Below are 16,330 nucleotides of genomic sequence, written 5' to 3' on the forward strand. Positions count from 1 at the left end.
CTAATTCTTTAACCTAATCTTGTCTGCCGACAGCCACCATGCCACGTGAATCTCGTCAAAAGTGGATATGATATTCGCACATTGAAAAGGTGCTGCCCATCTGGTGTGCAAGTTGCTATTTTCGACTTCAGCAAAAACAAAGTTGCTATTTCCGACACGAATGACCTGCAACGATTATTTCTTTTCTCTTTTTTCTACAAGCAGAAAAGACAATATAAATATCAACTCATGATCCATGAATAGCTAATGCTAATACCAAAACACAAGAAGCATGGCTATTCAATCTCCTACCACAAGCTACCTCCCTTCTTCTTCACTCCACCGCGGGCGACGACCCTCCGTCCTGCTCCTCAAACACCCTCGCCCCTCCTCCTCCTCCTCTTTTGTCGCGGTCGCAATCACCACAGGGATTCGGCGCGTTAGCAGCATTAATTCGAATGCGAATGAGCAGTCGCCAGTCACTAGGCGTTCGGCAAACTACACGCCGAGTATCTGGGATTATGACATTCTGAAGTCACTGAGTGCAGATTATGCGGTCGGTTTCAATATGCTTTCCTCTTGCTTGTATCATTAATACCTTGTGAAGCTTTTTGATTGCTCAAAACTTGTGAGAAGGCCACAATATGCTTGATTTTCTTGCGAGCTTATAAGAGTGAAATTAATATGTAGGAGGAGAGATATGTGGAGGGGATCCAGAGGATGAAGGAAGAGCTGAAGGACAGATTGGAGAGGGAGACACATTGGTTGGCGAAGCTTGAGCTCATCGATGCGATTCAAAGGCTTGGGCTGCAATACCATTTCGAGAATGACATCAAAAGGGCATTACAAGTCATCCGTGACGATTCGAATGATGCTTGTTTTTCAAGTGATCTCCGCTCGACTGCGCTTGGATTTAGACTTCTCAGACAGCATGGCTACGATATATCTCAAGGTTAATTTTTGTATTATTTGCCATCTCACTTTCCTTTTGAAACAACACCCACACCCCCCCCCCCCCCCCCCAAAAAAAATCCCATTTATAACTGCAACTTAGTTTAATTCATGAAAGTTTTAGGGTTAATACAACGAAAAACCCCAAACTGGTACACATGTGACAAATTTACTTCAAACTAATTTTTTAACCACAAAAAACCCCAAACTAGCATACTTGTGACAAGTTTACCCTCCTTTAACTACCGTTAAATTTTATAGTTAAATTGCTTTGTTAATTAACACGCGACAGTTGACGGATGTACCGGTTTTGGGTTTTACCCTCCGTTTGTCACAAATGTACCAGTTTGCAATTTTTTTCGTATTAATCCAATTAATGAAAATTAATGGATGGTAAATTTGTCACAAATATACAAGTTTGGAGTTTTTTATGCTCAAAAAATTTGTTTTTGGTAAATTTGTCACAAGTGTACCAATTTGGGGTTTTTAGTGGTTAAAAAATTAGTTTGGGTAAATTTGTCACGGGTGTACCAGTTTGAAATTTTTCGTGGTATTAACCTCTTAAAAATATGATAGTTTTAGAGAAAAATTAGCCTTTAGAATGGAATAAGATTTTCATTGACAATATGATATTTAGGATCATTACATTTTGAAAGAAACTAACCTCCAATATAAAAAGCTAGGATGCGTAGTTTGACCAAATCTTCATTGGGTCTACTTTAATAAATATTTAATCCAAAAAAGGCTTCACAATAAGTGTAGTTTTATATTTGGTAGGTGTATTACGTGTATGAATCTTGACCCGTAAATTAGAGCATGTTACATGTACCAAAATATTAATTATTATCACCATTTCAATGATTTGCACATTAAATCAATAAAATGGTGGATTTTGCACGGGATTCATCTAGGACAAAATTTATTCGCCTAATAATTTCTCGTGATAACAATTCAAATTAATCTTCATATGATTTTTAATTTTAAGTCATTAGTCAATTTTGGGTCGACATCATGTGCTTTTTACAGTAGAAGCAAAGACACATTCTCATGATAAGTTGGAACTTGGACGGTTCAATTGTTTTGTTCCCGAAAGAACAGATTTTTTCGTGCTAGTAAATATATGAAAGAGTTTGTAAGTGTTAAAGATATGTTTGTAAAAGAAATTACAAGTTTACCTGATTTCTCGGTAATTTGTAAACAACTTATTGGCACTTCTATGAAATTACCAATTCCCTTTAACAGGTTTGCAAATTCCAATTTTCTTATATTTAACCGACTTTAATTTTTCAACTATTATATGAATTTATTAATCTTTATACGAGTGACTTGCCAACATTTTTTTATTAAATTACCAATTACTTGTGAGTTGGCAACTTTCATTTGAATTACTTACCAATATTTATTTGTTCTTTTAATTTATCAACTATTGTTATCGTTTTCCAACTATTATTTGTCTTTCTCACAAACGTCTTTAATTTATCAACTCTTACATGAACTTATCGACTTTTGTTTGTGTGAGCTACTAGCTTTTCTCCCATTACTTACCAACTAGTTTTAGTTTATTGACTCTCAATTGAGTTGCTTATCAATGTTTATTTGTTTTCTTTTTAAAAATTTACCAACTTTTCTATTGAGTTTTCTATAAATCTATTTACTCTTTCTAGAAATTACCAACTTTTTATTGAGTTATCAATTAGTTCTTAGCGTTGTTTGAGTTAGTTATTGATTTCTTTAAAATTACCAACAACTCTTGTCTATGACAAGAATTCTCTTATCAGTTGCAAATTTTAATTTACCATTCTTATCATCAGCTTGATTTTGTCAACTACCAAATGAAATTACCAACCTTTTGTGTCTGACTAACCAACTTTTTTTCCGATTAAGTTTATTGGTTTTGAGTTACTAACTCTCATTTATGTTGCTTAACAACTCTTTCTATACGTCACCGACCTCAATTAAAGTGATTATCAACTTGTCTCCTATTAAGTTACCAACAAATTGTGCATTACAAACTCTTATTTAAGTTAGTTATGAACTTTCGTTTTAGTCTTATTCTAATTACTATATTCTCTTATCTCTAAACAAAAAAAAATATCATTGGTTTTGTTGGACATATAGATGTGTTTCGAAGGTTTATTAACAAGATGGGTACCTTCAAGGAATCACTCGAGAAGGATGTGAAGGGGCTTCTTGGTCTTTATGAAGCTTCTTTTCATGGATTGGAAGGTGAAAGCATACTGGACGAAGCTCAGGATTTCGCTTCTAAGCATCTGAAGAATCTGAACCTCGATGAAATTCCAACTTGTTTGGCGAGAAAAGTGCTTCATGCATTAGATATGCCAATCCACTGGAGGCCAAACAGATTGGAGGCTCGGTGGTTCATGGAAATGTACGAGAAGCAGCAAGACATGATCCCCTCTTTGCTACGATTGGCTAAAATAGACTTCAATTTAGTGCAGTCAATCCACAGGAAGGAAGTTAGCAATCTGGCAAGGTATACACAAGCACTCAATAGTTCATAGATGCAATCTGGCAAGTTAGGAGCGCATTTTGATTGACTTAGTCATCATATGACAAATTTTTCAGGTGGTGGGTTGAACTGGGCGCGAACAAGATGACATTCTTTAGGGACAGGCTAGTGGAAAACTATTTTTGGTGCTGTTTAATGGTTTTTGAACCTCAATATACAGCTTTCAGAGAAATGACAACAAAGATCGGTTGTATGGTGACACTCATCGATGATGTTTATGATGTATATGGGACACTGGAAGAGCTTGAGCTCTTAACAGATTTCATTGTCAGGTTCGTATAATATCACCACCATCATCATTTTCTCTCGTAACCATTATCGTCAAGAAAAAAGACTACAGGGAATTAATTAGTCTACAAATGCAATAGGTAAATCATATCCTAAAAATTTTATGTTATGAAATAAATTCTTCAATGTGTTTTGGACATCATGTTTTATGTCAGCTTGTTTTTCTTCTATGCAATTGACTGGTTTGGGCTAATAAAGTAAGGATATGAACTATTTTTCATTGTTATTACTAAAAAGCATATCAAGTGACGGTAACTTTTCTAGATGGGATATCACGGACGTCGATAACCTTCCTCCAACAATAAGGGATAGTTACATTGCCTTGTACAACACGACCAACGAAATTGGGTATTGGACAATGAGAGAGCAAGGAATCAACCCCATTCCCTACATGCGAAAAGTGGTAATCTCGACTTGCTAAACCTTTCAACTAACAATTTCTCAACCGTGCAGGGCAACTTATTTTCTACTTCTAACTTTCGTTATGACTTCTCTCAAAACATTTGAGAATCCAAAAAAGTTGGAGAAAAGAACGTCCCTCGACTTGGTCATTGACACACTTTTCGAATTTCAATCCTACAGTGGGCGGATGAATGTACGGCGTACATAAAGGAGGTGCATTGGTACAACAAGGGGGTTAAACCAACACTGAAGGAGTACATGGGCAATGCGGTGGATTCAATAGGCGGGCTGATTTTGCTGTTGCACAGCTACTTCCTAACCACAGACGAATTGACGCAAGAGGGACTTGATTACGTGTCGAAAATCCCGAGTCTCATGCATTCTTCCGCCAAGATTCTTCGACTCAATGATGATCTCAGCACATCATCGGTAACTTACTTTGATATTTGTCTTTGATACGAATGTCAGATGAATCTCGGGACTAATGTTTGTGACCCATCAATGTCGTCCATGCTTAGTATGAATTGGCACGAGGAGACAACTTCAAGGCGCTAGAATGCTACATGAATGAAACTGGCGCTTTGGAAGAGGCCGCGCGGCAACACATCAGGCATCTAATGCGCAAGACGTGGAAGAAGATCAACGGAGATGTGTTTGAGGACCACCCATTTCCCGGGTTCAGGCCTTTTCTTGGGGCATGTTTGAACTTGGCGCGAGCTTCTCAGTGCTTTTACCAGTATGGAGATGGACACGGCCTTCCTGATCACGAGACCAAGGACCATATTGTGTCAACTTTATTCGAACCTGTGCCCCTCGATTAGGGATGCATTGTTGGCCGAAAACTCGCTTTTGGTTACAGGCTTTTGCTTTATGCATTAGTGATGGGTGTTTGTACAAGCTTTATAAAATTCGTCAAAGAAGCATATGCTATTCCGTGCTTTGCGTTGTGGCTGATTCCATTGTCCGCAAGTTCATGGCACTTCTTGAGCGTAATCTATTGCAATTCACATCAGTTATCGCTGTTGCGCATATCCTTCTAAATCTACATTTGCAAGATGAATCCGTGACTTATGATATTTTTTATTCATCAATATCCATGATTAGTATGATATGACAAGAAGATATAACTTGTAGGCACCAGAGTGCTATATAAACGAAACCGGCGCTTCCATTCCTATATTTAGTGATAGATTTGATCCCTGAACCGACTAGCTATCTTGATTTCAAGGTAGACTTTGTGACATAGAGCAAGTCACAAAGTCTACCTTGAACCAACTATCAATGAGAAGATGTCCTCTCACCATGTCTCTCCCATCTCACTGTGACAGCTGATTCCCAACATCAGCCTCGCACAGATCGTAGCTTTTCTCCCGACAAACAATCAATAATATATGCATCCACCACCTATATTAATGGTATTTAAAACAATGACGTGCATTATTGTGGTAGAGAGAGTTGCATTTGAAAAAAGGATATAGTTGGCCAATCATACTCTTCAAGATATGCTATAGGATTGGTTTTATTTATTTTATATTATGAATGCACAATGATACATTGAACTTCGACAATATGAATATCATTTTGGTAGTTTTCGCTTACATTCCTACTGTAGTATGTAGGATTCATGGTTACGGAGGATGTTAGCATTATTGAAGAGTAATCAAACACTTACACTAGATGCTAATTGCGTTGATATGGATGCATTAACTTAACCGCAGCTGACTAAATGTTCGTGACCACAAATTCTCATGCCACTACTTAAGGAGTGCATGTTTTGCATCTACAAGTTAGCCACATTAAATCAGTTTATATCTACAGCTTATGTTAGTGATTTTTCATGAAAAATACAAGATGACATGGATTATTGTGGTACGGGGAATTGCAATTACAAAACTCAAAAAAATAACTTGCGAATACATACGCTTTATGACGCTATAAGATAGGTTTTCCTTATTCATATCAGATTAGATATTAGATGAGCTTACTTGTAAGTAAGCTCACAGGGCACACGAGTTTCATACCATCGTGCAAGTTCCAAGACGGCGTCTCCTGGAAAATTTTCTGGGCTGATTTGATAATGATACCGTTTACTTTATGTCTTCCCTCTAAGTCAATTTCAAGTTTCATTTCCCCCTTTTGTTTCATTTCTAGTTAAGCAAAATGAAAGTGACCACAACAATAATAATGAAAGTTTTTCGTTTGTCAATAGCAACAATCCATGAAAGATTATCGGAGTCTTCTCCTTACATCCCTCCACCTCCATGACATGTTATCTTGACACATCAACTTCACACATACACAACAATAACAGAATGTAATTGGATTCTTTAAGTTCTATCAAGAAAGTAAGTCTCGAGTCAAAAGACAAGGAAGTCGGTACGTTGCCCTGCACAAGTACAATGAAATAAAATATACCAGGAGTGAACACAGCAAGGGAGAGGAAAAAGGAGGATATCGGAGACTATGCAGTATGCAGGAACATCAATATTTTCGAGGGATTCGACTAAAATGGCTAACATGCGACTGCTCATTCGACCTGCGCAGGCATTTCTTTCATTCTTCAAAAGACCAATTGACTTAGCATCTCAATAACATCAGAAACGATAGAAAAAACTTAATACAACTACGACCTCTTCTAGGTGGAAGCCTCTTCTTCCAATTCTTGAGTTTCTCTGTTGGTCCGTCATCTGCGGTAGTAGCAAATAAGCAACAAACAAACAAGTAGGAAGAACTTTCAAGATTATTTCCCATGCAAGAAAGTTCTTCGCTGGATTGTAACAGATTATGACCGACGATTTGAAGAGCAGATTTTAATCACTTCAAATCTAGATTTGTGGACTGACTCAAATGACAATGATGAGTGATGTTTGAAATCAAATGAACCAGTTCATTTAGGTCCGACACATGCTTGAACTTCGGTTCCAACTACAATCAAAACAACGCATAGCAAAGAATCAGACAATACCTGATTTATTGACGCTGAAGAAGCTGTGATCTGTGAGTCTATGACTAGGTCGAGAGAAAAAGCTTCGATTCATCACTGCCGGTCAGAATCTAAGTGAGTACAAGGCACTGGCAAGAGACGAAGGCGCTGGAACGAGAAAAGGGCCAAGGTGAAAACTAGAAAAGGAGAGAGCTTTGCCGGAGAGGGATGGTCACCGGTTATGGAGCCAGTGGACGGGAGGTCATGTGACGGGCGATATCGAAGAGAAGGCTGCTGACGAATACCTGTTTGGTCCATCTCTGTTTTTCGCCAACATTTTTTGGTCAAATGGTTAAGCCAAAAATGTATCTCATTAGGAAGTACCTAACCCTTCTGGTCCATCATCTCTCTGCTCATTTAAACATTAATTGCATCTATATAACTAGGGAGAGGATTACGATTATGAGACCACACTTGGTTACGCAAGTTTCTCCATAGACTCTTATTAACGGAAAAGGATAGATTGTGCCTTTGACTCGATGTATTTCGGTCATTTACTGAGCAATCCAGATATCAAGTTTTTAGTCAAAAATGCCATTGTACTTTGAACAATTGGTAATAGACAGACCGCTCTACTTGGCTTTCATTCCACTTATGCTGAATTTTTTTTTTTTGCTAAATAAAAAAAAAATATGCCATAGGTAATGACTGATGACCACTTATTTCGTCTCAAAAATACGCCATAGGTTTCGTAGTGTTTCTCATACAAATATGTTAATGCATCAAAATGAAAAGGGTAACTGCTAAAACGGTCATCTTGTTGGAAAATCTTAAGAAAAATCTGTAGGTTATCGTTTAGGTGAAATCATAGCAACAACCTTATACAATGTTGTTTAGCACAAACTTCAAAGAAATTTAGCGTACGAGGCCGCCTCTTACCGGTTCTTAAGAAGAGTAAAATCGGTCATATATCTTGCGATCGGCCAAACATACTTAGTATAATGTCTTTCTGACTAAATACTTGGTTAAAATATGTGATTGAAAACAGGTTTAATAGGGTACTCAATGCAGATTGTACCATGTAATAATACAACTACTTTCTTCTTCAGGTAGATCTTGTTTGGGTGTGGTTCATACTCCCCAGCAACTAGACAGAACGGGTTGAGTTTGGGCCCATCTTTCTCTTGTAATTGAGGAATGTAATAGAGATATGCGAGGTGCTAATTATAACGGAATTCTCAGCTAGACGAAACCCTAATTTAAGAGTGAACCGAGATAAAACCATGCATCTCAAATTCTCTTTCTCGCTTTTACTCTCTATTTTCTTTGTGATTGTGCAGCAAATCCTAACAGATCCATCGTGCTTGAAATACTAGACTTGATTCACGGAGGCTGTGTTGTTCCCAAGAGTCAACAGGTTTAGAACTCAATTGGCAATATTGAAAAGTAATTGACGCAAATGTAATGGATTTAGGACTTTTTTCAATACTTTTCCCTAATATCTAACAAACCTCTTATTTGTACGAGCACCTATCACGAATTTTGAAATTCATTTCCATGAAAGTCTATTGACACCTATTTTTAATTACCCAATTAGATTAATTATGCAGAAATTATGAATTAAATTTTTAATTCCTAAAACAAAAAAAAATATTTTTAATTTCAATTGCATTGCATATAGACATAGGTACACCTTGCACTATTACAATGTATTTTTCTTTTTCATTTTTTAAATAATAAAAAAATTCAAAAAAAATCAAATCAGGCTGGACCAAGGCCGGCCCGACCCGACTCTCTCCTTTCTTCCCCCACGCGGGCCCAGCCCATCTCCTCTCTTCCCTTCCTTTCGCGCGAGCTGGGGCCGACCCAGCCCGCTCCCTCTTCCCCACCGCCACACACACCCCCCCTTCCCCCCACAGCCGGCTTCTCTCCCTCTCTCCTCCTTCCTTCCCTTGTCGCTATAATCAGCCACCTGGGACAAACGCGGAGAAGCCGCTCCACCGCGCAAGTCTGGCCACCGAAGTCAATGGAGCAGAGAGCAGTTGGGGGACCATTAAGGCGACGACTTCCGGGGCGGGCCAGATGGCCGGCGGCCCCTATAAAGGCCGGTGAAGAGAGAGGAGAACGGGGGGTCGGTTTAGGAAAGAGACTGAGAGCGGAGTGAGAGATACAGAGAGAGCTGAGCAGAGAGAGAACCAGAGGAGGAAGGCCCTTGCCGGCGACCACCACATCTCAACTGCGGCAAGCCTCGCCCGACCTCCGCCCACCACCCCTGTTTTGCCTCTTCTGGTTCCAAATTTGCTCTGTTTCGGGCATGCCGGATTGGGGCTCGCGGCCGTCCATCTCGCCCGAGCTCCGCCCCCACTCCATCCTTCGTTTATCTATTGGAAGTGTCGTTGTTCGCGTGTTGAGAGCCCCCGCTCGTGTTTGAGCCTCCTTTGAGCCAAAAGTCATTGGTTTTTCCAGCGCCCACCAAGTGTTCGACAAAACGCCTAGATGAGATCCGGTTTTTTTGGTCATCTGTTTTGGCCGGCGTTGAGTGGTCCGGGCATCGTCACACACGGTTGGGGCCTGTTGATAGCGTTTTGTGTGTCTGCGTGTCGAGAAGAGGCCACGTTGAAGCCGAGCGTGGAGCTTGAAGTGACCGGGTCAGGCTGAGCTGAGTCCCGGCTTGCGGTGGTGATTAGCCAGACTGAAACCGAGCTTTCGGTTGGGGAACCACCAAAGCGGCGCCAGAACGGGTGCACCGCCAGGCCGAGACGGACGACGCCGTTCGTCCCGGTTGTCCCCGTCGAGACCGTGGAACAGGGGAGGCAGAGCGTCGTGGCTGAGGAAGAAGGCGTCGGGCTCGGCGTTGGGGTGAGTTGAGCCAGCGGCGACACGGGCAGAGGAGCAACGCTGGGTTTGGATCATGGCGATGAGGCGATAGTGGCTCGGGCGTCGGCGTACGACCGCGGCAGGTGGAACGCCGCAAGTGCCACTGTGAGGCCGCGGAAGAAGAGAAAAACTGGGGAGTCGGGTTGCTAGGGACGATTCGGGTCAGATCTGGGTTGGTCAGGATTCGAGTCGGATCCAGGTTGGTCATGACTCGGGTCAACGACCCGGGTTGACCTCGACCCGGTTCAGATCCGGAGATCCAACCCGGGTCAACGACTTTGGGTCGGATCCATTGACCGGGTCGGTCAGAACCGACCCGGATACTCCGACCCGACCCGGTTTTATTTATTATATTAATATTTTATTATTTTTAATAAAAATTTTAATTTTTTAAAAATCGTGTTATATTATTATTATTATTATTTTAAAAAAATCGTTTTTTATTATTTCTCTTAAAATTAGGAAATAGTTTTAAAATTAGTATTTTTCTAAATTATCTGAATTATTTGATTAATAATTATGTCTAAATCGGATAATCTTATAGAGCTAGACGATAGTGTTTTGCATGTTATTTTTACTACTGTTGTATTATTATTATTATGCATGTTGTTTTTTAATTAGAATGTAATTTCATCAATTGCCATGTTTTAAATGTTATTGCCTTAGTTAGGATTAAAATCTTAGGCTGCATATCTATCTTAACTACTAATCACTAATGATTGTGCACTCGCTTGATTACCTCACATGTTAAGAGACAGTTCCTAAAATCAATTCAAATTGCCTGACAAACATTTTTTAAAATGAACAGTATGAAAGGTACTGAAAGGGCACTAGTAACTTAATTAGTGTAACAAAGTCTCCGAACTCACAGAATCTCTAGTTCGCAGAAATAAGCAATTCTCCCATTGTCTTGCTTGGGTGTCTAATCGACCCACCCCAAACCGATTAGTGGTGACTCCTAGGTAAAAATCACTTGCAGATTAAAAATCTAAACCCTAAGTCGCGATATGATATAGGCTTGAGAGAGGTCGAGTTAAGTCTCGAATTTAGACTTAACGCGTACTAGGCGAAACTCCCTTTTTGATGTTTAAAAAATCGGAGGTCGTTCGCGACAAAGTCTTATCATTAATTGTTTAAGGCAGCAATATTCAAAGTTAATTAGTACAAATAAAATGAGTTTATGTCTTTTTCAATGTATTTCCCTGGTATCTAACAAACCTTTTATCTGTACGAGCACGTATCACGAATTTTGAAATTCATTTCCATGGAAGTCTTATCATTAATTGTTTAAAGGTGGCGGCGGTGGAGAGTTGGTCAACCTAGGTCGCTTGCGGAATGGTTGAACATTGAACTCCACCCGTGGAAGTCTTATCACACTAATTGTTTCAAGCTTTCTAGATAGATGTAGGGAATTCAAAACTCAACGAAAATTTAAAATATATATATCCGATACCGTTGTCCGAAAAGGAAAAGATCGAGTGGACTGAATCAATCAAATCTTGTTGCGGCTTTACTTTACGACTTTGAATGGAGTTTCATGTCTGATGGGCGCGCTCGAAAGAATCAAAAAATGCTGGCTAACTTACCAGAACTCGAAAATATCCTCTTTCCATAGGAGAATTACGGTTAGTTTAACTTTCGATATGCCATTAAGTTATGTGCTTAACGCGTTGAATTTAGGCGGATCATTGCCATCAAGCACGCAATTTCTTGCCGTCATTAACCCGCGGTAGCCAGGGGCTTGCTTTGTATTCTTGTTAGTGGTTACTGATGGTACTTCACCAAAGTAGGGGAAGCTAAAGCTTCCAACTAGGGCCACCACGCCTATCCAGGCATACACATCCGACGAGCTGACAGGACCGTGTTCCTCATTTTAACGTACCGATACTTGCATGTCTAGCCCCGCGATTAGAGAGAGTGTTTCTTCCCTCTCTCATGGGAATACCCCCGAATTTAACGTTTCAGAGTTTAAACGAAGCACTTTAAGGACATACTTAGGTCAAGTTCATAAGAAGTGTCTTCTGAAAGTTTATTACGAGCTGATTTAGGGTGCATTTGTTTCATGAAAAATTTAAAATTAAATAATAGTTTGTATTGCTTACAAAAATAAATGAATGAAAAATATTTTCATCACTTACGAAAATAGTTGGGTATAAATTATTGTCGATGATGAGAACATCTTCCGTTGACTAATTTTTTTAACTAATATGACCAATCATCTTTCGAAAAACATTTTTCCAATTTTAAATTTTTTAGCTAGTGAAGGACTAACAAATAATGCATCCGAAATAAGGGCGACTGTGTTGGGTCCTTCGCATGGAACATCTCTTTAAATAGAAGTGCTGAAACCTGGAACTTCACATCAAGCTCATCAGCCAGCAACAACATATTCCTTCTCACGCTCCACATTCTCTCTCGTCTCCTTATAACCTTTCAGCCACCACCAACACCACCAACTCATGGCGGCCTGCGGTGTAATCAGCGACTTGGTAATCGACGGCTCGAAGAGGCGAACTGCAAACTTCCGGCCGAGCGCTTGGGACTACAACTTTGTTCAGTCACTCAGAAGTGAATATGGGGTAACCACGACACTAACTTACTAGAATGCTAATGGAGTGCTGTTTCATGTGATTGTTTCACGTTCTTTTGACTATTGAAATAATGGGGAGAGGACGAAATGGTGAACTTGTGGGCGATGCAGGAGGAGAAACACATGGAAAGGGTCACGAAGATGAAGGAAGACGTGAAGGATTTGATTTGCAGCGAAATGCCTCGGGTGGAGAAGCTCGAGCAGATCGACGCGGTCCAACGGCTAGGATTGGGATACCACTTCGAGGAGGAGATCAAGAACGCATTGCGAGCCATTACAAATGGCACGACCAATAGGTCTTGGGCTTTCGACGGTGATCTCCACGCCACGGCGCTTCGGTTTAGGCTTCTCCGCCAAAACGGCTTCACCGTGGAGCAAGGTATCATCATTCATAAGCGAAATATCATTTGAAGATATATATACACACACCATTTAGTGACGAGTACACACAAAAACATGTTGCTCTTACGCGCAGGCGTGTTCGAAAGATTCATGACAGAAGATGCGAGCGGTTTCCAAGAATCCCTGAGGGAAGATGTCAAGGGTTTACTGAGCCTGTATGAAGCATCCTTCTATGGATTCACAGGCGAAGCCATCATGGATGAAGCCAGGACTTTCTCGTCTGCATGTTTGGAAAATCTCAAGGGAGACGGTGTCTGGTCGAAAAGGATAGATCACGCTTTGGACATGCCCGTTCACTGGAGGCCCAACAGATTGGAGGCCAGATGGTTCATGGACATGTACGAGGAAGATCGGCTCGATCGCTCGAACCCCGTCTTGCTCGATCTGGCTAAGCTTGATTTCAACATAGTGCAGTCGGTTTATAGAGACGAAGTCAGCAAATTAGCCAGGTACTTTCGAATAAAAAGCTTAAATTAATCACCTAAAGGGCTTCTCAAAGCATAGCTTACCAAATTGTTTTTGCATTTTTTCATAATATTTTGCAAATGCTAAACCAAACGCATTCTTAGTCTTGTAGCACACGCACTTAGATGGTCGCAGTTTTGACCCACTACAACTTCGATTTTCTTCTTAAAAATCAAGTCAAACTGACCCGATTTCCATTAGCTGGTAATTACCCCATTTGAATAGCCCAAAAAAGACAAAACCCAATATCAGACAAATTAATGTATAGATGGGCCTTGTAAATGAAGACTTTGCAGGCCTTCCTCATACTACTGAGCCCAACAGGTCCCTTCCAACTATTATTATTATTATTATTTTACTTTTTATATAGGATTATTACCATGAATAATCCCAAACTTGTATATATGTGACAAATTTATCCCGAACTAATTTTTGAGCTCTCAAAAATCCTAAACCAGTACACCTATGATAAATTTATCCCAAATTAATTTTTGGGTCACCAAAAACTCTAAAGTGGTATACTCGTAACATATTTACTCTCCGTTAGCTTCTGGCAAATTTTACCATGAAATTGCTGAGCTAGATGACACGTAACAATAACTCAATTAACATGACATGTCCACATGCAAATCCATATCAGTTTGGGGTAAATTTGTCACATGGGTACCGGTTTGGGGTTCTTGATAACCCAAAAATTAGTTTGCGATAAATTTGTCACAGATGTACCAATTTGGGGTTTTTCAATATTAACCCTTTTATATCTGAACAACTCTTTATTTACACAGGTGACTTTCGTTGGTACCCTTTTCGAACTTCAGTTCCAGAAAGTAACTTTAAATTTCGCCTAAGGTTTTTACACAAATTGTATCAAGCCCGTCCTTCGAGCAAAATGCAATAACAACCTTAATAGTTCTAATTCTCATATGTTCTTATCATTTGAACTTCAATCTCTTTCAGGTGGTGGGTGAATTTAGGGTTGAACAAGATGGATTTTTGCCGGGATAGACTGATGGAACATTACTTATGGAATGCTCTAATGGTCTACGAACCGCAATTCGGAGTTTTCAGGGAGATGAGCACCAAGGTCACGTGTATGATCACATTGATGGACGATGTTTATGACATTTTTGGTACATGGGAAGAACTCCAGCTCTTGACGACATTCATTGAGAGGTCTGTGCACGATATTATCTTAATTTTCTCAAGATTTCATGTATAAACTAGTAATGAATCGATAGTAATGTCATGCTCGTAATGCAAATGTTGCAGATGGGATATCTCGGAAATCGACAAGCTTCCTCCAACGATAAGAACTTGTTTCCTTGCCATGTACAACACTACCAATGAAATTGGCTATTGGACGGTGAAAGATAGAGGCTTCAACATCATTCCCTACTTACACAGATTGGTATGTCGCTAAGTTAGCCATCATTCTTGAATTAGTAATTGCATCTTAACACGTTGTTGTTTGTCAATTATTATCCAGGATGCAAAATCTGGACTGGTTTTGTTTCTTTTGAATAAAGCAATAATAGTTAACGTCACACTATCTAATAGGGGGGATCGGTTTCCACCTTCTTCTTCTTCTTCAACATTAAAAGAAAAAAGTAATTTACAAATTAGGGTTTGCTTCGTAATAAAAAAAATCGAGAAATCTTGGCCAGTCCATTTTGGGAATGGCACCAGTTATTCCCTATTCCAAATTTTTTGGGAATCGGAACTGGACCGGTCCCCTTGGGAACCCCCCAGAACTGGGCGGTTCAGTTTGGTCCGATCCGGTTCCCGGATTAGACCGAGACCGATGTGTGCCCCTATTAACCAGTGCATTCTCTTATACCAATCTATTTTAAGTAAATATTCCAATAACCAGTTTCCCTTTTACTAACATTTCTAGGGATCACACAGATTTTTCTTGATTTTTTCTTCCTTTTCCAATTTCTCCAGTGGGTAAATCAAGGTAAGTCATGGTTAGAAGAAGCAAAGTGGTATCACGAGGGCTACAAACCATCACTCAAGGAGTATCTCAACGCTTCAGTGACATCAATAGGAGGACATGTTGTGTTGTTCTGCTCCTACTTCGCCACTTCAGACAAGCTGTCCAAAGAGACCCTAGAATACTTATGCAGCATCCCCAACGTTATGTATTGCTCCTCCCTGATTCTTCGGCTCACGAACGATCTGAGCACCTCATCGGTAAGTCTCTATCATGTCGATTGCCCGATTTCACGGTCCGAGTTACGATGACTTAGATGATGGAGGAAAATGTGTTTATGTAGGCCGAGTTGGCGAGGGGAGATAATTTCAAGTCGCTGCAGTGCTATATGAATGAAACCGGAGCTTCTGAAGAGGCAACCCGACATCACCTGAAGAGATTGGTGCGAGAAGCTTGGAAACAGATGAACGAGGATGCCCTCGGCCACAACCCGTGCTCGGGGTCGGGGTCGAGGCGTTTCCTCGGCGCGTGCCTGAACCTCGCGCGGGCGTCGCAGCTGTTCTATCAGTACGGGGACGGCCACGGGATTCCGGATCGTGAGACGAAAGACAACCTCAGGTCGATCCTCATCCAACCCGTCTCGATAAGAGTAGCAGCAACAGCGAGCAGCTAAACGTGCCTCCGATTGGGCACGCTAATGAGCTACTTGGAAATTATTCCTAATTGAGTCCGATTGTATTTGCCCAAATTATGTAAGCTCCTTCTCTATTTCCTTTCCTCTTTGAACATGCAACGCCAATCATGGCCACGTCGATATTGGGCTTCCTACAATACAGGAGTGTAACAAAGTTTGCAGTATTTTAATTTTAAATAGTTTCGATCTGGGCTTAAGGGATTACCTAGGAGAACGAAAGCACTTCCTAAAATATATTTAAGTAACTTGAGCTCAAATCGAGTGCGAAAACCAAATGGAATTACCAAATCTCTCCC

The 16,330-nt window shown here is 40.3% G+C and overlaps 2 protein-coding genes across 2 annotated transcripts; both read left to right on the forward strand.

Annotated features, from left to right (window-relative positions):
- Positions 1–262: 262 nt before the first annotated feature.
- Positions 263–4,977, forward strand: LOC115682297 ((+)-alpha-terpineol synthase-like). Its single transcript, XM_030606479.2, has 7 exons — positions 263–535; positions 670–931; positions 3,049–3,424; positions 3,517–3,732; positions 4,013–4,151; positions 4,331–4,579; positions 4,669–4,977. Exons 1-7 carry the CDS (start codon positions 272–274, stop codon positions 4,969–4,971), a joined length of 1,809 nt encoding a protein of 602 aa, XP_030462339.1. The 5' UTR covers positions 263–271; the 3' UTR covers positions 4,972–4,977.
- A 7,650-nt stretch (positions 4,978–12,627) lies between these two features.
- LOC115682311 (beta-bisabolene synthase-like) lies at positions 12,628–16,013 on the forward strand. Its single transcript, XM_030606497.2, has 6 exons — positions 12,628–12,919; positions 13,016–13,391; positions 14,365–14,580; positions 14,677–14,815; positions 15,352–15,600; positions 15,684–16,013. The coding sequence occupies exons 1-6, from the start codon at positions 12,628–12,630 to the stop codon at positions 16,011–16,013; spliced, it is 1,602 nt and encodes a 533-aa protein (XP_030462357.2).
- The last annotated feature ends 317 nt before the right edge of the window (positions 16,014–16,330 follow it).

The sequence above is a fragment of the Syzygium oleosum genome, unplaced genomic scaffold (genome assembly GCF_021117445.2).
Source record: "Syzygium oleosum isolate NSW1041296 unplaced genomic scaffold, Sole_v2.1 Sole_v2.23, whole genome shotgun sequence".
Lineage (NCBI taxonomy): Eukaryota > Viridiplantae > Streptophyta > Magnoliopsida > Myrtales > Myrtaceae > Syzygium > Syzygium oleosum.